This window comes from Phyllostomus hastatus, unplaced genomic scaffold (assembly GCF_019186645.2).
Source record: "Phyllostomus hastatus isolate PE091 unplaced genomic scaffold, TTU_PhHast_1.1 phas_contig_62, whole genome shotgun sequence".
NCBI lineage: Eukaryota > Metazoa > Chordata > Mammalia > Chiroptera > Phyllostomidae > Phyllostomus > Phyllostomus hastatus.
The window spans coordinates 70,374-90,940 of NW_025333921.1; the positions used below are offsets into that span (position 1 = coordinate 70,374).

At 36.4% G+C, this 20,567-nt stretch overlaps 1 protein-coding gene, 1 non-coding gene and 1 pseudogene across 2 annotated transcripts in view; all 3 read right to left on the minus strand.

Annotated features, from left to right (window-relative positions):
- Positions 1-20,567, minus strand: part of SNX6 (sorting nexin 6) — a 61,920-nt gene that overhangs the window by 6,832 nt on the left and 34,521 nt on the right. Inside the window, exons 9-13 of the mRNA XM_045848547.1 lie at positions 17,807-17,882; positions 16,001-16,040; positions 12,325-12,411; positions 2,218-2,377; positions 2,048-2,133 (exon numbers count right to left, since the gene is read on the minus strand). Of these exons, the coding sequence (XP_045704503.1) occupies positions 2,048-2,133; positions 2,218-2,377; positions 12,325-12,411; positions 16,001-16,040; positions 17,807-17,882 (449 nt within the window). The remainder of the gene's footprint in view (positions 1-2,047; positions 2,134-2,217; positions 2,378-12,324; positions 12,412-16,000; positions 16,041-17,806; positions 17,883-20,567) is intronic.
- LOC123825362 lies at positions 9,485-9,616 on the minus strand. Its single transcript, XR_006786898.1, has one exon. It is a non-coding gene; the product is annotated as a small nucleolar RNA SNORA42/SNORA80 family (small nucleolar RNA).
- On the minus strand, positions 18,373-18,496 carry LOC123825333 (annotated as a pseudogene).

Below are 20,567 nucleotides of genomic sequence, written 5' to 3' on the forward strand. Positions count from 1 at the left end.
AGGAGAGTACACACATGTAAGAATCAACAATAAATGCATAAATAAATGGAACAAACTCATGTTTCTCTCTTTCTCCCTGTTCCTTTCCCCTCTCTCTAAAGAAATCAATAAAAAAATTTTAAAAATGATTAACATGGTAAATTTTGTATTTTTTTTACCATAAAAATGAAAAACAACAACAACAACAACAAACAAACTAAAAATATTTACACATACAGACTGGAGGTTCAAAAGTGACCCATAAGAACATAAACAAAAAAGGTATGATTATAAGTCAAAATTCAAGCTGGTACAATATGACAGGTAAAACGCCCATTATCTTACACATATAAAACATGCTGTACAACAGGAGCACTTGAGATCTTGCTTCCTGACCTGTCCTCAGTTTGGTTCAAATAAATACTTATAAAAACAAAAACAAAAAAGAAATGTGTACACTAATCAGTCTGTGTATAGAAAAGCATTTTGACTTCTGGGCACAATATTTTAAAAGAGCAATGACAGACCCCAACTGGTGTGGCTCAGGGTGTTGGGTGCCGTCCACAAACTTGAAAGGTCACTGGATTGATTTCCAGTCAGGGCACATGCCTAGGTTGTGGGTCAGGTCCCCAGTAGGGGTGTGCAAGGGGCAACCAATCGATGTTTCTCTGGCACGTCAATGTTTGTCTCCCTCCCTTCCCCCTTCTCTAAAGGTAAATAAATAAAATCTTTAAATGAATAAATAAACAAATAGAAGAGCAACAACAGGAGGGTAATAATATTATAAAAAGCTTATTGAGGCATATGGAAAGACAAATATTTAGTCTAAAGATGTCTATCTTGCAGGAGAGATGATGTACAGGTAATATACAGTATTTATGTATCTGAAGGGTAAACTGTAAAAGAGAAATAAAAACTTTTATTTTTGCCCTAGATGGTGTGGCTTAGTACCGAGCACCAGCCTGCAAAGCACAGGTTTGCTGGTTCAATTCCCATTCTGGGTGCATGCCTGGTTGTAGGCCAGGTCCCTGGTTGGGACGGAGGGCAGTAAGAAGCAACCACACATTGATGTTTCTCTCCCTCTCTTTCTCTCTCCCTTCCCCTCTGTCTAAAAAAATAAATAAGTAAAATCTTAAAAAACAAAACAAAAACCTTTTATTTTCCATGACAAAACTTTTGACAAATATGTTAATACTACAGACATGTAGATTTTTGTTTAAGCTTTAATAATTTTAGAAGTGTAAATGCTATAAATATATAAAAATTAAAAGTTTATTTAAATTTAATACTTATTTATAGTTTTGTGATTTTGAATACATTTTAAATTTTCAAGTATGTTTGTTTATATTCAGAAAATTTACTTTTTAAACAACTAGTCAAGAAAGTGATATTTGGCCCTGGCTGATATAGCTCAGTGGATTGAGTGCGGGCCTGTGAACCAAAGGGTTGCAGGCCAGGTCCCCAGTAGGGGGCACGAGAGGCAACTACACACTGATGTTTCTCTCCCTCTCTTTCTCCTTCCCTTCCCCTCTCTCTAATAAATAAATAAAAAAGAAAAGAAAGTGGTATTTGTTTCCATAGCAGATACTAGAAGCTTGCAGAGGTGACCATCAGAGACATTACAGATATCATTCTTAGTGTTCTTAATTTTTCCCATATTTTTTCTATGTCACACAATAAAGTACACCTCCTAATGTACATACTCAATAAATATGGGTAACTGACAAAAAAAGAGTCTTTCTTGAATTAGGTAATTTTAAAATTTTCTCTCAATTCTAAGATTTTTTTATTGTAAAAATTCCCATAAAGTTTGGGCCAACCTTTAGATTAACTACAAGAGAGGGCTCAATTTGAAGTAAACAAATGCTGTAAAAAATACCATAAGAGAATTTTTTTTTACTAAAACCAAATATTTTTAAGGAGTAAAACAATCTTAGAAAATGTAATTTCAATCCAGGAATAGTTCTTATGGATGGTATCATTCCCTGGAATCAATTTCTAGGGAATGGACTGACTCATTTCTAAATTATAAGTTCCTGAAATTATTATACCTTTAATATGACATTACCTTTGCATGCTTCAGTTCTAACTCTGCTAGTTCCACTAAATTTTTTCTGAATGCCGCAACTCTTCTTGTCTTAAAATCTATGAGTTCTGTGAATGAAAGAAATTAAAATTAACTATTTAATTTACATACCAGTATAAAGCATACCTTATTAAAGATTAATATAACAGTACCTTGTTTTGCAGATTCTGATATTTTTTCAAATTTCTGACAACATAATTGTTGGGACATTTCAGCCTGTAGAACATCTTTATTTTTTGCTCTTGCTTTATCCAGTGCTTTATTAGCATTTTCATAATCCACTAGTGACCTAGATCTTCGATAGAGGAGATCCTATAGAACAAAACACTTCACAATAATACATGCTGCACATTTCTGGTAGTTACATTCAACTACCACCACCACTATTGCCTCTGCCGCCACCACCACCACCTAATTGTCCTCAGGAATAAATACCACATGCCAATTACTCTTCTGCTTTTTTTTTTTTTTTAAATAATGGCTTTATTGGGATATAATGTACATACCATATAGCTCATTCATTCAAAGTGCAAAATTCACTGGTTTTTAGGATGTTCACAGAGTAGTTTAACCATCACTACCATCAATTTCATTTTATTTTTTAAAAGATTTATTTTTAGAGAGATGGAAAGAGATGGAGAAAGAGGAAGAAAACATCAACATGCAAGAGAAACATCAGTTGCCTCTTGCACACTATCAACTGGGTACCTGGCCAGCAACCCAGGCATGTGCTCTGACTAGGAATCGAACTGGTGACCTTTCAGTTTGCAGGATGGGCTCAATCCACTGAGTTATACCAGTCAGGGCATTCTAATCAATCTTAGAATATTTTTGTCATTCAAAAAGAAGTCCCATATCCATTAACAGTCACTTTCCATTCCCAATCACCATGAACAAACATTAATGTTTTCTGTCTGTATAGAATTGCCTATTCTGGAGATTTTATTAAAAAACAAAATCATACAATATGTGGCCTTTTGTGTATGGCTTTTTAAACTTAGCATAAAGTTCCCAGTTTGTCTGTTAATATTTCATTGTATGAATTTGTCATGCTGACTTATCCATTCATCAGCTGATAGACATTTTAGGTTTGTTTCTACCTTTTGCCTATTATGAGTAATGCGGTTATGGACATTTGTGTACAAGTTTTGTGTGGACATGTTTTCATTTCTCTTTTATTTATTAATTATGATGATTTTAAAAACTTTTTTATATCTAATTACTTAGGATTGGTATTACATCTGGTAACCCTACGTTAAACCTGTGGAGAAACTGACAGTCTGTTTTCCAAAGTGGTGGCACTGTATGAGTGTTCCAACTTCTCCACATCCTTGTCAACACTTTCTTTTTGATTAAAGCTACCTAGAGAGTGTGAAATAATATGTCACTGTCGTTTTGATTGGCATTTCCCTGATAGCTAATGCTGTTAAGTATCTTTTGAGGTATTAACTGTATCTTCTTTCGAGAAATGTTTATTTGAGTTCTTTGCCCATTTCTAAAATTGAGCTATTTCCCTTTTTATCAAGTTACAAGAGTTCTTTATTTATTATGGATTGCAGCCACTTAGAGGGACTCACATGATTTACAAGTATTTTCTCCTACTCTGTGGATTATCTTTTTACTTTTCTTCTTTTTAATTAAAATTTTTTTTAAAGATTTTATTATTTATTTTTAGAGAGAGGGGGAGGGAGGGAGGGGGGGAGAGAGAGAGAGAGAGAGAGAGAGAAACACTGATGTGTAAGAGATACATCAGTTGGTTGCCTCGCACACACTCCCAACTGGTGACCCGGCCCACAACCCAGGCATGTGTCCTGACTGGGAATCCAACCAGCAACCCTACGGTTTGCAAGCTGGTGCTCAGTCCACTGAGCCACACCAGCCAGAGCCCTTTTACTTTTTTTGATAGTGTTCTTTGCCACACACAAGTTTTTAACTTTATTAAAGTCTTAGTTTATTATTTTTTCTTGGCTGCCCTTCAGGTGTCATTCTAAGAAACCAATGCCTAATTGAAGGTCACAGAAATTTATGTTTATGCATTTCTTTTAAAATATTATAGTTTTAGTTCTTGGCTAAGTCTTAGCTCAGTAGGTTAGAGCAGCGCTCCGATACTCCAAGGATGCAGGTTTGATCTCTGGTCAGGGCACACATGAGGAGCAACCAATTGATACATGGATGCGTGGAATGGCAGATTGATGTCTGTCTGTCTCTCTCATGAATCAGTAAATAAAAATATTAAAAAATATTACAGTTTTAGGTTTTACACTTAGGTCTTTGGTCCATTTTCAGTACATTTTTATAAATGATAGAAGGAAAAAGTCCAACTTTATTCTTTCTCACATGACTGTTCAGCTGTCCCAATACCATTTGTTGAAAGTCTTTTCTTTTCTCCACTAAACAGTCTTAGCATCCTTGTCAACAATCAATTGACTGTCTCAGCAAACTAGGAATAGAAGGAACTTCAACTTGATAAAGAACACCTACAAAATACTTACACCACAGCTAACATCACACATAATGGGGAGAAATTATAAGCTTTCCCACTAACATTAGGAAGATAAGGATGTCTTGTATCACCACTCCTTCTCAACATCGTATTGGAAATCCTAGCTAATGCAATAAGAAAAGGAAGTAAGATGTATACAGATTGGGAAGAAAGAAATAAAACCATCTTTGTTCACGGATGACATGACTGTTTATATAGAAAGCTGAAAAAAATCACAAGAAACTCCTGTATTAATAAATGAGAATAATGAAGCTGTAAGGATATAACAAAATATACAAGTCAACTGATTTCTTATATATCAGCAAAGAACCAGTAAAACTGGAAATTAAAAAAAATACCATTAGTACTCTAGAAAATGAAATACTTAAGTATCAATCTAACAAAATATATACAAAATCTATACAAGGAAAACTACAAAACTGATAAAAGAGATCACAGAACTAAATAAATGGAGAGGCCAGGGTCAGGTGGCTCTGTTGGTTAGAGCATCATTCCCATGAGCCAAGGTTGCAGGTTTGATCCTGGTCAGGGTACATACAAGAATCAACCAATGAATGCAACTGATGTTTCTCTCTCTAAAATTAATAAATACAAACATTTAAATAAAGAAATAAATGGAGAATAATTCCAGGTTGATAGACAGGGAGGCTCAATATTGTCAAAATCAGTTCTTTCCAACTTGAGTTACAGATTCACATCAGCTATATTTGTAATAGCTGAAAACTTTTTATGTAGATATCAACAAAAGGATTCTAAAGTTTATGCAGAGAGGCAAAAGACACAGAATGACCAACAACACTGAGGGAGCGAAAAAAGTCAGAGGACTGACACTTCCTTCTTGAAGCCTTACTGTGAAGCTACAACAACCTAAACAGTGTGGTGGTGGAAAAAAATAGACAAATAGATCAACAGAACAGAATAGAGCCCAGAACTATACCCACAAAAATACAGTCAACTGATCTTTGCTGACTATAAAGGATCAAAGGCAATACAATGGAGAAAAGCTAGTCTTTTCAACAAATTGTGCTGGGAAAACTGGACATTCATATACAAAAATTAACTTAAAATAAATCACAGACCTATATATAAAAACCAAAACTATAAAACACCTAGATGATAACATAGGAGAAAATCCAAGTGACCTCGGGTTTGGTGATGACATTTTAAAATTTATGTTTAAAGATTTTATTTATTTTTTAGAGACAGGGAAAGGGAGGAAGAAAGAGAGTTAAGAGAAATATTGATGTGTGGTTACCTTTCCCAACCCTCAACCTGGACCCACTGTGACCCAGACATGTGCCCTGACAGGGAATTGAACCAGTGACCCTCTGGTCCATATGTTATACTCAATCCACTGAGCTACACCAGCTAGGGTTAGTGATGACTTTTTAGATGTAACACCAATGACATATCTATGAAAGATGTAATTGATAAGGTGAACTTCATTAAAATTAAAATTAAAATTTTCTGCTATGCAAAAGACACTATTAAGAGGATGAGAAGACAAGTCACAGAACAAAGACAAAATATTTATGAAAGATGTATCTGATAAAGGATTGCTACAAGGAACTCTTACAACTCAACAACAGGAAATAAACTCAATTAAAAAATGGACGAGCTAAAGGCCAGTTTTTTAAAACAGACACTTCACCAAAGAAGATACATAAATGGTAAATAAATATGTGAAAAGATGCTTCATTCACATCATATGTCATCAGGCAAATGCAAATTAAAACAACGAGATACCGGGTAACTCAGTTGGTTAGAGTGTTGTCCCGATACACCAAGGTCATGGGTTCTATCCTCCCTGGTCAGTGCATGTACAAGAATCAACCAATGAATGCATAAATAAGTGGAACAACAAAGTTATGTTTCTCTTTCTAAAATCAATTAAGACAAACAAAGAAACAAAAATCACACATCCGTTAGAATTGCCAAAATACACAACACCAATAACACCAAATGCTGAAAAGAATGTGAAGCAACAAGAACAATCATTCATTGCTAGTGGAAATGCAAAACGGTACAGCCTTTTTGGAAAATGGTTTGGCAGTCCTAAACATACTCTTTCCATATGAGCTAGCAATTGTGTTCCTTGGTATTTATTCAAGAGTTGAAATTTTATGTGCATCCCCAAACCTGCACATGAATGTTTATAGCACCTTTACTCATAATTGCCAAAACCTGGAAGCAACCAAGATGTCCTTCAGTAGGTCAGTGGATAAATAAACTTGGTAAATTCAGACAACAGAATATTATCCAGTGCTAAAAAGAAATGAGATATCAAGCCATGAAAAGACATAGAGGAAACTTATATGCATATTGCTAAGTGAAAAAAAAGGCAATGTAGAAAGGCCAAACTATATGACATTCTGGAAAAGACAAAACTATGAAGACAATTTTAAAAAGACAAACAAGAGTTAGGGGAAGGAGGATGAATAGACTAGAGCACAGAGGATTTTTAGGGCAGTGAAATTATTCTGTATGATACTTATAATGTGGATACATGTTGTCACACACTTGTTAAAGCACATAGAACGTATAACACTAAGAGTGAACTCTAGTGTAAACTATGTTGTTTGTTTCACTTCTTTCACAATCTTTTATTTTGAGATTCATCCATGTTGTTGCTTGTATGATTAAGTAGTTCATTACTTTTTACTGCTGAGTTACATTCAATTATACAGCTATATCCTAATTTATTTATCCACTCACCTGCTGGTGACCTTTTGGGTTGTTTTTGCCAGTTTTCAGCTATTACAAATAAAGCTGATGTTAACATCTGTAAAGACACATGCTTTCAAATACCTAAATGAGAATGAATGGATCACAGGGCAGTCTATGTTTAATTTTTAAAGAAATGGTGACACTTTTCCAAAGTATTATATCGTATTTCCACTAATAGTGTGTAAAAGTTCCGGTTGCTATAATTTTTGAGAATTTTTTTCATTTTAACCATTCTAATTAAGGTGTATAGTGATACCTCACTGTAGTTTTAATTCTTACAATTAAGTTTCGATTCTTTGTTGTGGTTATAGAAAATGTGGACTTACTTTTAACATTTTATATCTTTATTTTAGAGAGAGGGGAAAGGAAGGAGAAAGAGAGGGAGAGAAACATGTGAGAGAAACACAGGTCAGTTTCCTCTTGCACACATCCAACTGGGGACCTGGCCAGCAATCCAGGCATGACCAGGAATCGAACCAAAAACCTTTCAGCCTGCAGGCTGGTGCTCAATCCACTGAGCCACACCAGCTAGGGTAAAATATGGATTTACTTTTAAAGCCATGTTCCATTCTAAAAAGTTATCTATTAACAGCTACATATTATTATTATAAAATAATGAATTTAAAGTCTTAAAAAGTAAACAATTTTATCCTGGCCCATCCAATGTAAATCACTCATAAGACAGAATCTGATTTAAAACAATTTCATATGGATGTTATATTTGCAAGTACCTAAGTCCTCAAAGTTAAAAGGGCTATTTATAATTTGATAAGACATGAAAGAATGGTCTTCAAAGTATCACTGATCAAATGGAAAATTTATGTGCAATATCTCAGTTCATTAATTAACGTTGATTTTGTGGTATCTGAGTTACTAAGTTTTCTGTGCTTTTAAGATGCTCTTGCTAAACTCGTATGTTTTAGTCTTCTCTCACCTTCAATGGAGAACCTATATAGACCAAATTAGGAATCATTTAGCTATACAACTATTATTTGGGGTTTTACTTTTGTTATTGCAGACATTTTATCTAAATAAATATATCAAATTCATAAGAAAAAGTTTTAGATTATACTGTATCAGAAGTTTATAGAAGAAACTATTAATGTGGGGTTCCCTGACCTACAATTTCTAAAATGAGAAAAAAATTTTCCACTTCAAAATATAATATAAAATCAAGAGATAAATAGTCTTTAACAAGCTTAAGTCTAACAACGTTTTTTAAAAAAAGATTTTATTTATTTATTTTCAGAGAGGGGGAAGAGAAGGAAGGGAGAGAAACATTGATATGCAAGAGAAACAACAACCAGTTGCCTCTTGCACACCCCAAGTGGAGACCTGGCCTACAACCCAGGCCTGTGCCCTGGCCAGAAATTGAACTGGTGACCTCTCAGTTTGCAGGGCAACACCCAATCCACTGAGCCACACCAGTCAGAGCAAGTCTAACAACCTTTAAAGAGAAGGCTTTTTGTTAAATAGTTCATTTAGCCCTGGCTGGTGTGGCTCAGTGGATTAAGTCCTAGCCTGCAAACTGAAAGGTCGCTGGTTTAATTCCCAGTCGGGGCACACGCCTGGATTGCAGGCCAGTTCGCCAGCTGTGGGTGTGCCAGAGGCAGCTGAGAGATGTATCTTTCTCACATGTTTCTCTCCCTCCCTCCCTTCTCCTCTCTCTAAAATCTAAGAAAAAGAAAAGTCCATAAAAACAAACAATGATACATGATACACCATGTAAACAAAATGAAGGATAAAATCCACATGATCACATCAATAGATGCAGAAAAAGCATTTGATAAAATACAGTGCCCATTTATGTTTAAAAACTCTCAGCAAAGTGGAACAGAGGGAAGAAAATACCTCAGTGTAATAAAGACCATATACATGACAAATCCACAGCCAGCATCATACTCAATGGGTAAAAACTATAAGTGTTTTCCTTAAGATCAGGATCAAAACAAGAATGTCTACTTGCACCACTCTTATTCAACACAGTACTGGAGTCCTAGCCACAGACAAGAAGAAACAAAAGGCATCCAAACTGAAAAGGAAGAAGTAAAACTGCCATTATTTGCAGATGACATGATACTGTATATAGAGAACCCCAAAGATTCTTCCAGAAACTACCAGAACTGATAAATTCAGTAAAGTTGCAGGATACAAAACAAATATCCACAAACCAGTTATATACTTTTTCCTACTGTGTAAATTGCTTCAGTGCCTACAGCCTACTGGCAGAGGTCAGCAATGGTTCAAGGCTACAGTTTGCTCTGGCACGGGGCACTATGAGAGCCCATGGTGGCAGGTCTGCCATAAATCCAAACCCATGCATACTGCATTTTTATTTTATATTTTAAAATATTTTATTTATTTATATTTTTCGACAGGGGAAGGGAGGAAGAGAGGAGAGAAACATCAATCAGTTGCCTCTTACACATCCCTAAGTGGGGACCTGGCCCACAATCTAGGATATTATAGTTGTTCCATTTCCCTCCATTTATTCCCCTCCACCCTGCACACTCCCTCCCACCTGCATTACCCTCCTTTAGTTCAAGTCCATGGGTTACACATATAAGTTCTTTGGCTTCTACATTTCCTGTATTATTCTTAACCTCCCCCTGTCTATTTTATATGCTACTTATTCTCTTGTAACTTTCCCCCCCCACTCTCCTGCTTCCACCACCCGCTGACAATACTTCTTGGGATCTCTATTTCTGTGATTCTGTTCCTGTTCTAGTTGTTTGCTGAACTTGTTTTTGTTTTAGGTTCAGTTGCTGTGAGTTTGTCATTATACTGTTAATAGTTTTTATCTTCTTTTTCTTAGATAAGTCCCTTTAACTTTTCATATAATAAGGGCTGGGTCATGGTGATCTCCTTTAACTTTATACCTTATCTGGGAAGCACTTTATCTGTCCTTCCATTCTAAAGGATAGCTCTGCTGGATACAGTAATCTTAGATGTAGGTCCTTGCCTTTCATGACTTGGAATACTTCTTTCTAGCCCCTTCTTGCCTGCCAGGTTTCTTGAGAAATCAGCTGATAGGCTTTAATGGGAACCCCTTTGTAGGTAACTCTCCTTTTCTCTTGGTACTTTTAAGATTCTCTCCTTTTCTTTCATCTTGGGTAATGTAATTCTGATGTGCCTTGGTGTCTGCTTCCTTGGGTCCAATTTTTTTGGGATTCTCTGAGCTTCCTGGACTTCCTGGAAGTCTATTTCCCTTGCCAGATTAGGGAAGTTCTCATTCATTCTTTTTTTTCAAATAAGTTTTCCATCTCTCGCTCTTCTTCTTCTGGCACCCCTTATGATTTGAATGTTGTAATGTTTAAAGTTGTTCCGGAGGTTTCTAACCCTTTCCTCATTTTTTTGAATTCTTGTTTCTTCATTCTGTTCTGGTTGAATGTTTATTTCCTCCTCCTGCTCCAAATCGTTGATTTCAGTCCCAGTTTCCTTCCTTTCACTGTTGGTTCCCTGTATATTTTTCATTTCATTTTGTATAGCCTTCACTTCTCTATTTTGCAACCATACTCAACCAATTCTGTGAGCATACTGATTACCAGTGTTTTGAACTCTGCATCTGATAGGCTAGCTATCTCTTCATCACTTCATTCTATTTTTGTAGATTTGATCTGTTCTTTCATTTGGGCCATATTTCCTTTTCTTGGTGCACCTGTTATGTTGTAAAGGTCAGAGTCTTAGGTATTTACCAGGGTGGGACAACCCACCTGGCTACTGACAGGGCGCTATCTGTGGGGGAGGGGTCAGAGAGGGAGCAATGCTGCTTGCTGGGCTCTCTGCCAGCTTTCATTAACTTCCTCCACTACTCACAAGCAAATTGGGCCTTTCTGGTGCTGATTCCCTGGTAGGCGGGTTTGTGTAAGTTCTAAGACCCTGTGGGTCTCTCCAGTGAACTCTCCAGTGAAGTTGGGAGTTTTTCCCATAGCTGCAACCCCCACAGGTTTTTACAGTCAGAGATTTTGAGGCTTTTTTTCCCCTGGCTGGTACCCTGAGTTGCACGGTCTGCCTCACTCCCCAGTTGTTCCTCCTGATTTATCCTTGCAAATATGGGATGGACCAGTATTCTACCCGCCACCTCACTCTGTGTCCTCTCCACCCCATCTACAAGTCTGAATGAAGGTTTCTTTAACCCCTTGGTTGTTGGACTTCCATACAGTTCAATTTTCTGACAGTTCTGGTTATTTTTTGTTTTTAAATTTGCTCATGTCCTTCTTTTGGTTGTGCAAGGAGGCAAAGTGTATCTTCCTATGCCTCCATCCTGGCCATTTCTCAATAGTCAAATTGATGTTTCTTGTTTCTCTTCCTCTCTTTCTCACTCCCTTCCCCTCTCTCTAAAAATAAATAAAATCTTAAAAAAAAAAGTCTAGAAATAAATCCACACCTTTATAGTCAATACATGACAAAAGGAGGCAAAAACACACACTGGGGTAAAGATAGTCTATTCAATAAATGGTGTTGGATGAGTGGATAAAAAAGCTGTGGTACATTTACACAATGGAATACTACTTGGTTGAAAAAAAGAAGGAAATGTTTCCTTTTGTAGCAGCATGGATGGACCTGAAGAATATTACACTAAATGAAACAAGCCAGTTAGAGAAAGACAAGTAGCACATGATTTCATTCATATGTAGGATCTAATGAACAAAACAAGGTAACAAACAAAACAAATAGACTCACAGATAGAGAGACTGACAGGTGTCAGAGGGGAGGGGTGTTGTGGTGCTGGGTAAAAAAGGTGAAGGGACTAAGCAAAACAAATCAACAAAAACATATCATAGACACAGAGAACAGTATAGTTATTACTAGAGGGAAATGGGGGGATTGGCGGGAGGTAAGAGAGAGTATAGGAAGGTTAAATGGTGATGAAAGGAGGAGCTGACTTGGTGTGGTGAACACACAATACAATATACAGATGATGTATTATAGAACTATATATCTGAAACCTATGTAATTTTATTAACCAATGTCACCCCAATAAATTCAATAAAAAAGAGAAAAAAACAACAATTAACAATACAGTTACCTTAGCAGCTTGAGATTCTCTTAAGTAATATTTTAAAAGGTCAGAAAGTTTGAGGTCCTCATCAGCAGACACTCTTGCTTCTATTTTCTGAAAAAGGGAAAAACTGGGCATTTAATTATCACTTACATTCTACACTCAGTGTTTTCTTAATTACAGTAAAAAAATCAAAGTTATAAATAATAACTATGACCCACTAATTCCCCTTCTGGTTATGTACACCCAACAGAAATATACATTTATGTTCAACTGAAAATATACAAGAATGATCTTAGCAGTACCATTTATAAAGAGCTCCTAACTAGAAACTTCCAAATGTCTACCAATAGAACATATAAATTTAGGTATATCCCTACAAGGGGATACTATATAATAATAAGAATGAAGGAAATATACTTACATATTACAACAAGGATAAATCTTATGTACATAATGAAACCAGACATAAACAAATGTATACTGCATAATACATTTATATAAAATATGAAAATAAAATTAATCTATGCTGTTAGAAGCTAGGATAGTGGTTAGCCTTATAGGAGGTGGTAACTCAGAAGGTGGCTGAAGTGGGGGACAGGGCATCTGCTGGTAATGTTCACTTTTTTTTCTTTTTTAAAATTTTGTGTGATCTAATTTGGTGTATTCAGATATAGGAGTAAAGTCATTGAGAAGGTGTATATTTTATTTTTTCCTGTTCAAGAACATGTTTATTGATTTTTAGGCAGAAGAATGGAGAGAGAGAGAGAAACATTAGTCAGTTGCCTCCTGTATGCACCCTAACCATGGATGGAACTTGCAACCCAGTTATGTCCTCTGAGCAAGAATCGAACTGGTTACCTCTCAGTGTACGGGACGACACTCCACCCAACTGAGCCACACTGGCCAGGGCAACATTCTTTTTTTTGGTTTGGCTGTTCATTATGTAGGTAATATAAACTTTCACTGAGAAGTATACTTCTAATAGGTGTTCTTTTCTACATGTATAATATACTTCAATATAAAGATTTGAAGCTTCTAAAAATATTACTTTATGGAAAAATAAACTTATGAAACTTTTTAACCTAACAGATGAGAGCATAAACACGAAATAAGAGGGGGGACTCAAAAAAACCTAGCATTTACTTATAAAAACTTGTGTACTTATTCTTACGTGTCTAAACTTCAGTCACCTTCAAAGTATTGTCCATTTGATGCAATACTCCTATTGAGATATTTTCTTCCGCTGCTTAAAACAGTTTTTTGAACTCATTGATTTTGATGCTTTGTAGTGCTCTTGCCGTATTTTTGTTTCACCTCTTCCACACTGGCAAAATGTTTCCCTTTAAGGACTTTTTTCATCCCAGGAAACAACAACTAAAAGTTGCTTGGCGCAAGACTGGGTAAACAGGGAGGGTGGGGCACAGGGGTCATGCCATTTTTGGTCAAAAATTGTTGAACATTCCGTGTGATATGGGCAGGTGTGCTCGTAAATCATGAAGTGGGCACAGTTTAAAAGAGTATTCAATAAAATTTCATCGAAGTCAAACGCAGTCTCTTACAACATCACCAGCTTGTACACTGACACAGATGGGTTCCTGGAACAGTCACTCATCTAGCAGGGGAAACCTGTATGTACTACATTGGGCCTGCTCCCTAGAAGATAATTCTGTTTTGGAGGGAAGCCCCCACCCCCCATATACTCAAAAGTGATGTAGCTAAATCAGTTTAGATAAATTTAGATTACATGCTTTTAATATGGCTCTTCTCCTTACATTAACAAGTAGGGTATGTGCCCCTCCCCTTGAATCTGGGCTCTGAGACTGCCTGACCAATACAAAAGGATGCTGTGCCAAAGTTCCAGGCACAGGACTTACAAAACTAACAGCTTCCACTTCCAATCTTCTGGGATGCTCACTTTTGGGACCTAGCCACCATGTTATAAAGAAGCCTAAACAACTCTGGAAAAGCCAAGTGTAGGTGTTACAGCCAACAGGCCTAGCAGAAGTCCCAACTGACAGCCAGTATCAACCCCAGACCTGAGTGAGAGCTTTCAGATGATTCCAGCACCCAGCCTTCCTATCTCCCTACTGAGGACATCACAGAGCAGAGGCAAGCCATCACTGATGTGCCCCTTCTGAATTCCTGACTCAAAGAATTCATTAGCATAAAAAATGGCTGTTGTTTTAAGCTACTGACTTTTAGGCTGCTTTGTTACACAGCAAGAATAACCAGAACAACATGCAAACACTAAAAGAAATAAGGATTGTGGTAGCCATAAAAATGTGCCACTCAGATCTTGTTCAAGAGAAACTACTTGCTGCAAGAAGCATAGCTGCTGACAGTCCCAACTGTAACCTTTCTGGATCCAGAAATCATGTTCATACCATGGCTATGTTCCATCCTCCCCTTCTTGTCACGGCTGTACCGAGGCAAGGACAAAGCAGTAGCCCCAGCCCATTCCTGCCTGATGCAGAATTCCTCTAATGGGCAACTCTGGCTCAAAGACTCCCCTTTGACCTGAACAAAACTTTCTCAGAACTATGCTACAGTCTGAAACTCTTCCTATCTAGTCCTCTTTCCTCTGCCCTCTTCTTTCACAGGTGTGGACCTACACTGTGGTCTGAAGGCGCTTTCTGCTCTTTCTTCCCCACAATAAATCTCTTGTACATCCAGTCCCATCTTGACATGTTTCTAGAAGAACTGACACATAAGGCTATTTTGATACATATCCCTATTCTTATGATGTAAATGCACACATAAAAAACCTCTAACTGCCCATAGATGCTCACTGATACAAATATCAAAGGCAGAATAATGGACTATCTGGACCCCAGTATAACATGATATATATTTAAGGACTTTTTCCTTTGTGAGATTATCTTCTTTTCTTTTACTTGTCTCTACCACATTATCACTCAATTGAAAAGATCATCTTGAAATCAGATTTTTACAATGAACTAGACACTATCACTCTCAGCTAAACATCATTAAACATCTAGAAGCATTTTCATTATTCTTCAAGTGATAAAAATGTTAGCTATTATTGTATCTAAGACTGATCCCAGAGTCCTGACTGGTGTGGCTCAGTTGGTTGGGCGTCATCCTGCAAAGCAAAAGTTCACCGGTTCAACAATCCCCAGTCAGGGCGCATGCCTGGGTTGTGGGTTCAGTCCCTGGTCAGGGTAAGTAGGAGAGGCAACCGATCAATGTTTTTCTCCCTCTTGTTCTTTCTCTCTAAAAATAAAAAATAATTATTAAAAAAAAAAGACTGATCCCTATGAGCCAAGATTATGTCATTATTAAATTATTATTACTATGAATGAAACCTTCTGCAGTTGTATAAATGACACAACTCACTTTTAACCCAGTATACCAAGGGGGATCAAAAGCAATATCGTCTTGGTACAGTTATGATGAACCTAAGACTTTCTTCTAGCTTACAAAGCCCCAGAAAAGGATTATTCTTCATAAAAACAAACCCAGTCTTCATAATCAACATGTTTTCTGATCAAGAATATAAACATCTACATAAATACCAAAAAGCTGTAACAAAACTGAATTTCTTAAAAAACTCTCAAATTTAAATGCTTCTTCATCCTTTTGAAGTATATATAACTCATCTTCCTCAATAAAGCTAAACAAGTTAAACACAACTGTATGCAGAGATTTAGATGATCAAAGGTTAATTAGTAGTACTTACTCTCGTTTTATCAAACAGTTCTGAAACTTTGAGAAAAAACCTGGGAGAGAAAAATATTTCATCAGAAGCTACCTTTAAATAATTTTCCATTTCTAACATTCAGAGATAATGTTTGAAATTGTTCCATTTCAAACATTCAAACATAATGACCCAAATTATATGAATAATGAACATTCTTGTCTCATGACAATAATATTTAACAGCCTTGCTTACTTCATTTAGTCTAAATATCTCTGTACTTCCACCCATAACAAATGATTTGAAATCTGCTATTACAGAAAAAAATGCCCATTTCAAGATAATAGCCTAAGTTACGCATTAAAACCTAAAAATTTTATCTTTTGATATTCTTTAGTAATATGCCACATAACACTAAATAAAACCTATACCTTCAAAATTCTCCTCCCCGCTGATAGCAAGAAGTGTCCTTGGCTGAGAATTAAAAAAATGTTTTTAAAGGCTGATTTATAAGGAAAAACACAAGTTGGAGCAGTTTTTGAAGATATCTGATAATTATGTTTTAAGCATTTTAAATAGGGCTGCTTTGTTTTGGTAAACAAGAGAAATCAATAACCCATTTATCTCAGAATTCACTTTCACTTTTAAGTAAACAGCCTCTCTCAAGTGCTGACAATCAACTAAACACACCCCAAAGCCAAACTACTAAAGAGTATTCTGTAAAATATGTAATTATAGATGACATTATAATTGGATTAGGGCAAATACTACTGAAACCTAAAGCACAATTTTACGAACTTCGCTTTACTAAAAAGAACTTGCTTTAACAGGGTTAAGTCAGATAACACAGAGTGAGGTTGACCTTTTTTTCTTCTCATCAAAAAATTAAGAACTGATTCTTTGGGAAGGCAGCATGTTAATTAGTGTAAGGTATGGTACTTTGCTTTGCTGAAAAACTTGGATCTTATACATCTACTGAGAGAGGATATACTAGAGAAAAGTTCAAGGATGTGGTTTAGAGAAAGGCATGAACTACGAAAAGTTTTTCCACTTAACATTTTTAAAAAGTGAATTAGCCCTGACCCGTGTGGCTCAGTTGGTTGTGCGTCATCCCTCAAAGCTAAAAGTTTACTAGGTTCAATTCCCAGTCAGGGTACCTGCCTGGGTTGTGGGCCAGGTCCCCAGTTGAGGCACACATGAGAGGCAAACAATCAAAGTTTCTCTCACACACTGGTGTTTGAGAGAAACTCTCCCTCTCTTTCTCCCTCCCTTCTCCTCTAAATCAATCAATCAATCAATCAATCAATCTTTCAAAAATAAGTGAATTATTCTTCAGTGAAGAGTTGGGTTTAAACAATATTATAGGAGCAACTATAATATTAACTACTGCTGAAGTGAAAAACTAGCATAAAGTAAATAAAGAATAACTGTATAAACAAACTTCCAGAGAGCATTTCGCACTAACATGCAGAACACCTTCCTTATCCATCCGACTGCTCTAACATTCACTAAACTATAAAAGCTAGAATAGCCAGCCTTGTAAAAAACTACAAATTGATAGCTTTGACATAAATCCTGTCTCGTCCTCTCTCTTAAATACACACACCCTTACTTAGTTTCATCAAATAAAACTTTGTAAAGGTTAAAAATATATATATTAAGGTCCACTGCAAGAGAAAGGGAAGAGAAAAACTGAGATGGACCTAGGTTTATAAAGAAGCTCCTTGTGTTTTGACAAAATTATCCCAAAATGTCCACTAGGTCTTGAGTATTTATTGTGTGCCCAGGCTGCCAACAAAATTTGTTTTATTTATTTACTATATATTTTTTAAAAATCAGAATCCTTACTTGCATATATCTGTAGAATCCTGAGTTCCTAAAGCATATAACGAAGAACCAATTCTATTGTAATCGTCTGCAGCACCTATGGAAAAAGTTTAAAGAATTTAATATATTTATTCATTGATTGAAAAATACTGAGACCTACCTGCCAAACAATGTGTAAGTAGTATGGGATACCCTAAATCTAGTGAAGGAAATGAAAAAAACAAAACAAAACAAAACAAAACAACTATAATATGATGAATATTATATTAGAAATAAGTATAAACTACTCTAGATGCAAGGGAAACATGATTTCACCTAAGTCAGGAAAGGATTTATAGACACTAAAGAATGAGTTTGAGCTTGTGGAATGAGCAAATCTTTACCAGGTAATGTGGAAGCGAGAGCATTTTGGATAAAGGGAAGAGCATGGATCAAGGCCAGGGAGGTAGTTATAAAAGAGCATAGTATATTCAGAGAGCCTTCTGGGACTACGTCACTGAAGGGTACAGATGGGGAACAGATGGAGTTGAAGATGAAGAAATAAACTGGAAGCATCTTGAAGAAAAAAGGTTTTTGTAAGCCATGATAAAGCTTGGATTTGACCTTGAAGACACGGGTGTTATTAAACATCTTACAATCATAGTAGTAGTAAAATCAAGGTTATAAGAACAGACATTACACTTGATCTAAGCCAAAAGGCCAAGAAGCGATCCAGTAAAGATTTTATATTAAAAAAAAAATACTACAACTACGAAACTGCTGTGTCAAGCACTGAAGGCCAGGATCAAGACAGTGGGACCAGTAAGCGCAGACACACTAACAAAGCTGAAAGATATTTAGGAAACATAACAGGCAGGATCTACAAACAGTAGACTTGATGTAGGAGGGGAAATTATGGACCTTGGGAAGCTAGATAAATGGCGGCACCATTACCCTTGGGTACTAGAAGCAAAGTACTAAACTTGAGCATAACACTCTTCCTAGGGCTTGCCCTAAAGGACAATGCACTTGTTGAGAAAAGATTATAATAGATGTGTCCATTTGGTTCAGAGAAAAGATAGAATAGTGCACTGGTTAAGAGCATGGACCTGGAACCAAACTGCCTAGAACCCAATCCCAGCTTCCCAACTCACCAGCTATATGACCTGAGGCATATATATCACTTAACCTGTCTGTGCATCAGTTTCCTCACTTGGAAATCAGGATAATAATGGTACCCACCTCACATTATTACTGGGAGAATTAAATAAGTTAATAAATGTTACTGTATACCCAGCACATAGTAAGTACAGTGCTAATTCATAAAATTCAAGACATTTCTAAAGTAAAATTCCCACCTATATTAACAGTATTATTACAAGGCTTTAATGTATTTGTTTCCTAATGAAACAGCAATCCTTACACTATACTTTTTAAAAAAAAAATTTTTTAAAGATTTTATTTATTTATTTTTAGAGAGGGGAAGGGAGAAGGGAGAGAGAGAGAAACATCAATGTATGGTTGCCTCTCACGTGACCACCACTGGGGGCCTGGCCCACAACCCAGGCATGTGCCCTGACTGGGAATCGAACCTGCGATGCTTTGGTTCGCAGCCCGCGCTCAATCCACCGAGCTACGCCAGCCAGAGCACACTATACTTTCTTACGTTGTACAAAGTATATTAAATTGGTAAGGGTAAAATTGATCTTTTATGAAGAAACTTTTAGCCGTGGTTGGTGAGGCTCAATGGATTGAGTGCTGGGCTGCGAACCAAAGGGTCACTGGTTTGATTTCCAGTCAGGGCACATGCCTGGGTTGCAGGCCAGGTCCCCAGTAGGGGGCACGCAAGAGGCAACCACACATTGATGTTTCTCTCCTTCTTTCTCCATCCCTTCCCCTCTCTCTAAAAATAAATAAAATCTTTCGGGGGGAAGGTAAATCTCACAAAATTTTAATAAAACAAACAAACAAACAAATAAACAAACCTTTTAACTCTTCCAAAAGAATGACAGTGTAGAAGTTACCAAGCCAGAGACTTCTTTATTTCCTTTCTATCATGGCATGTAACAATACTCCAAAATGGAGGCTTATACTTGTTTGTTGTCTATTAGAAGTTCTCAAACTTTTAAATCTGAGGACTCTTTCCACTTTTAGAGATTAATGAGGACCTTAAAGAGCTTTTGTTTATGTGGGCTATATCAATGAACATGCACTTACTTTTTTTGGTTAAAAATTTTTAATATTTACTAATTTATTTACAAATAACTTTTAGCACTGGCTGGTGTAGCTCAGTGGATTGTGCACCAGCCTGCGAACCAAACAGTCACTGGTTTGATTCCCAGTCAGGACACATGCCTCGGTGGCGGTCCAGATCCCTGGGGGTACTTGTGAGGCAACCACACACTCTCTCCCTCTTTCTCCTTCCCTTCCCCTCCCCTCTCTAAAAATAAATAATAAAATAAAATAATAACATTTTATTAAAACCATTATATGTTAACATAAGTATCATTCCAAATAAAAAAAATAACTATATATATTTTTAAATTAGTGATCAGAGTGACACTGTTACATTTTTGCAAATCTCTTTTGTGTATGGCTTAACAGAAGATAGCTAGATTTTCTAATATGCTTCTGCATTCAATCTACTGTGACACATTATTGCTTTTCTTCAAGTATGTGGAGAAAATCCAGCCTCAGATATGTAGCTGGAAAAGGAAGAGCTATTTTACTAACATTTTCAGATAATTATGAATATTCTTTAACACTACACTGAAACTCGAGAAGCTGTTGTTTAAGTGTTAGC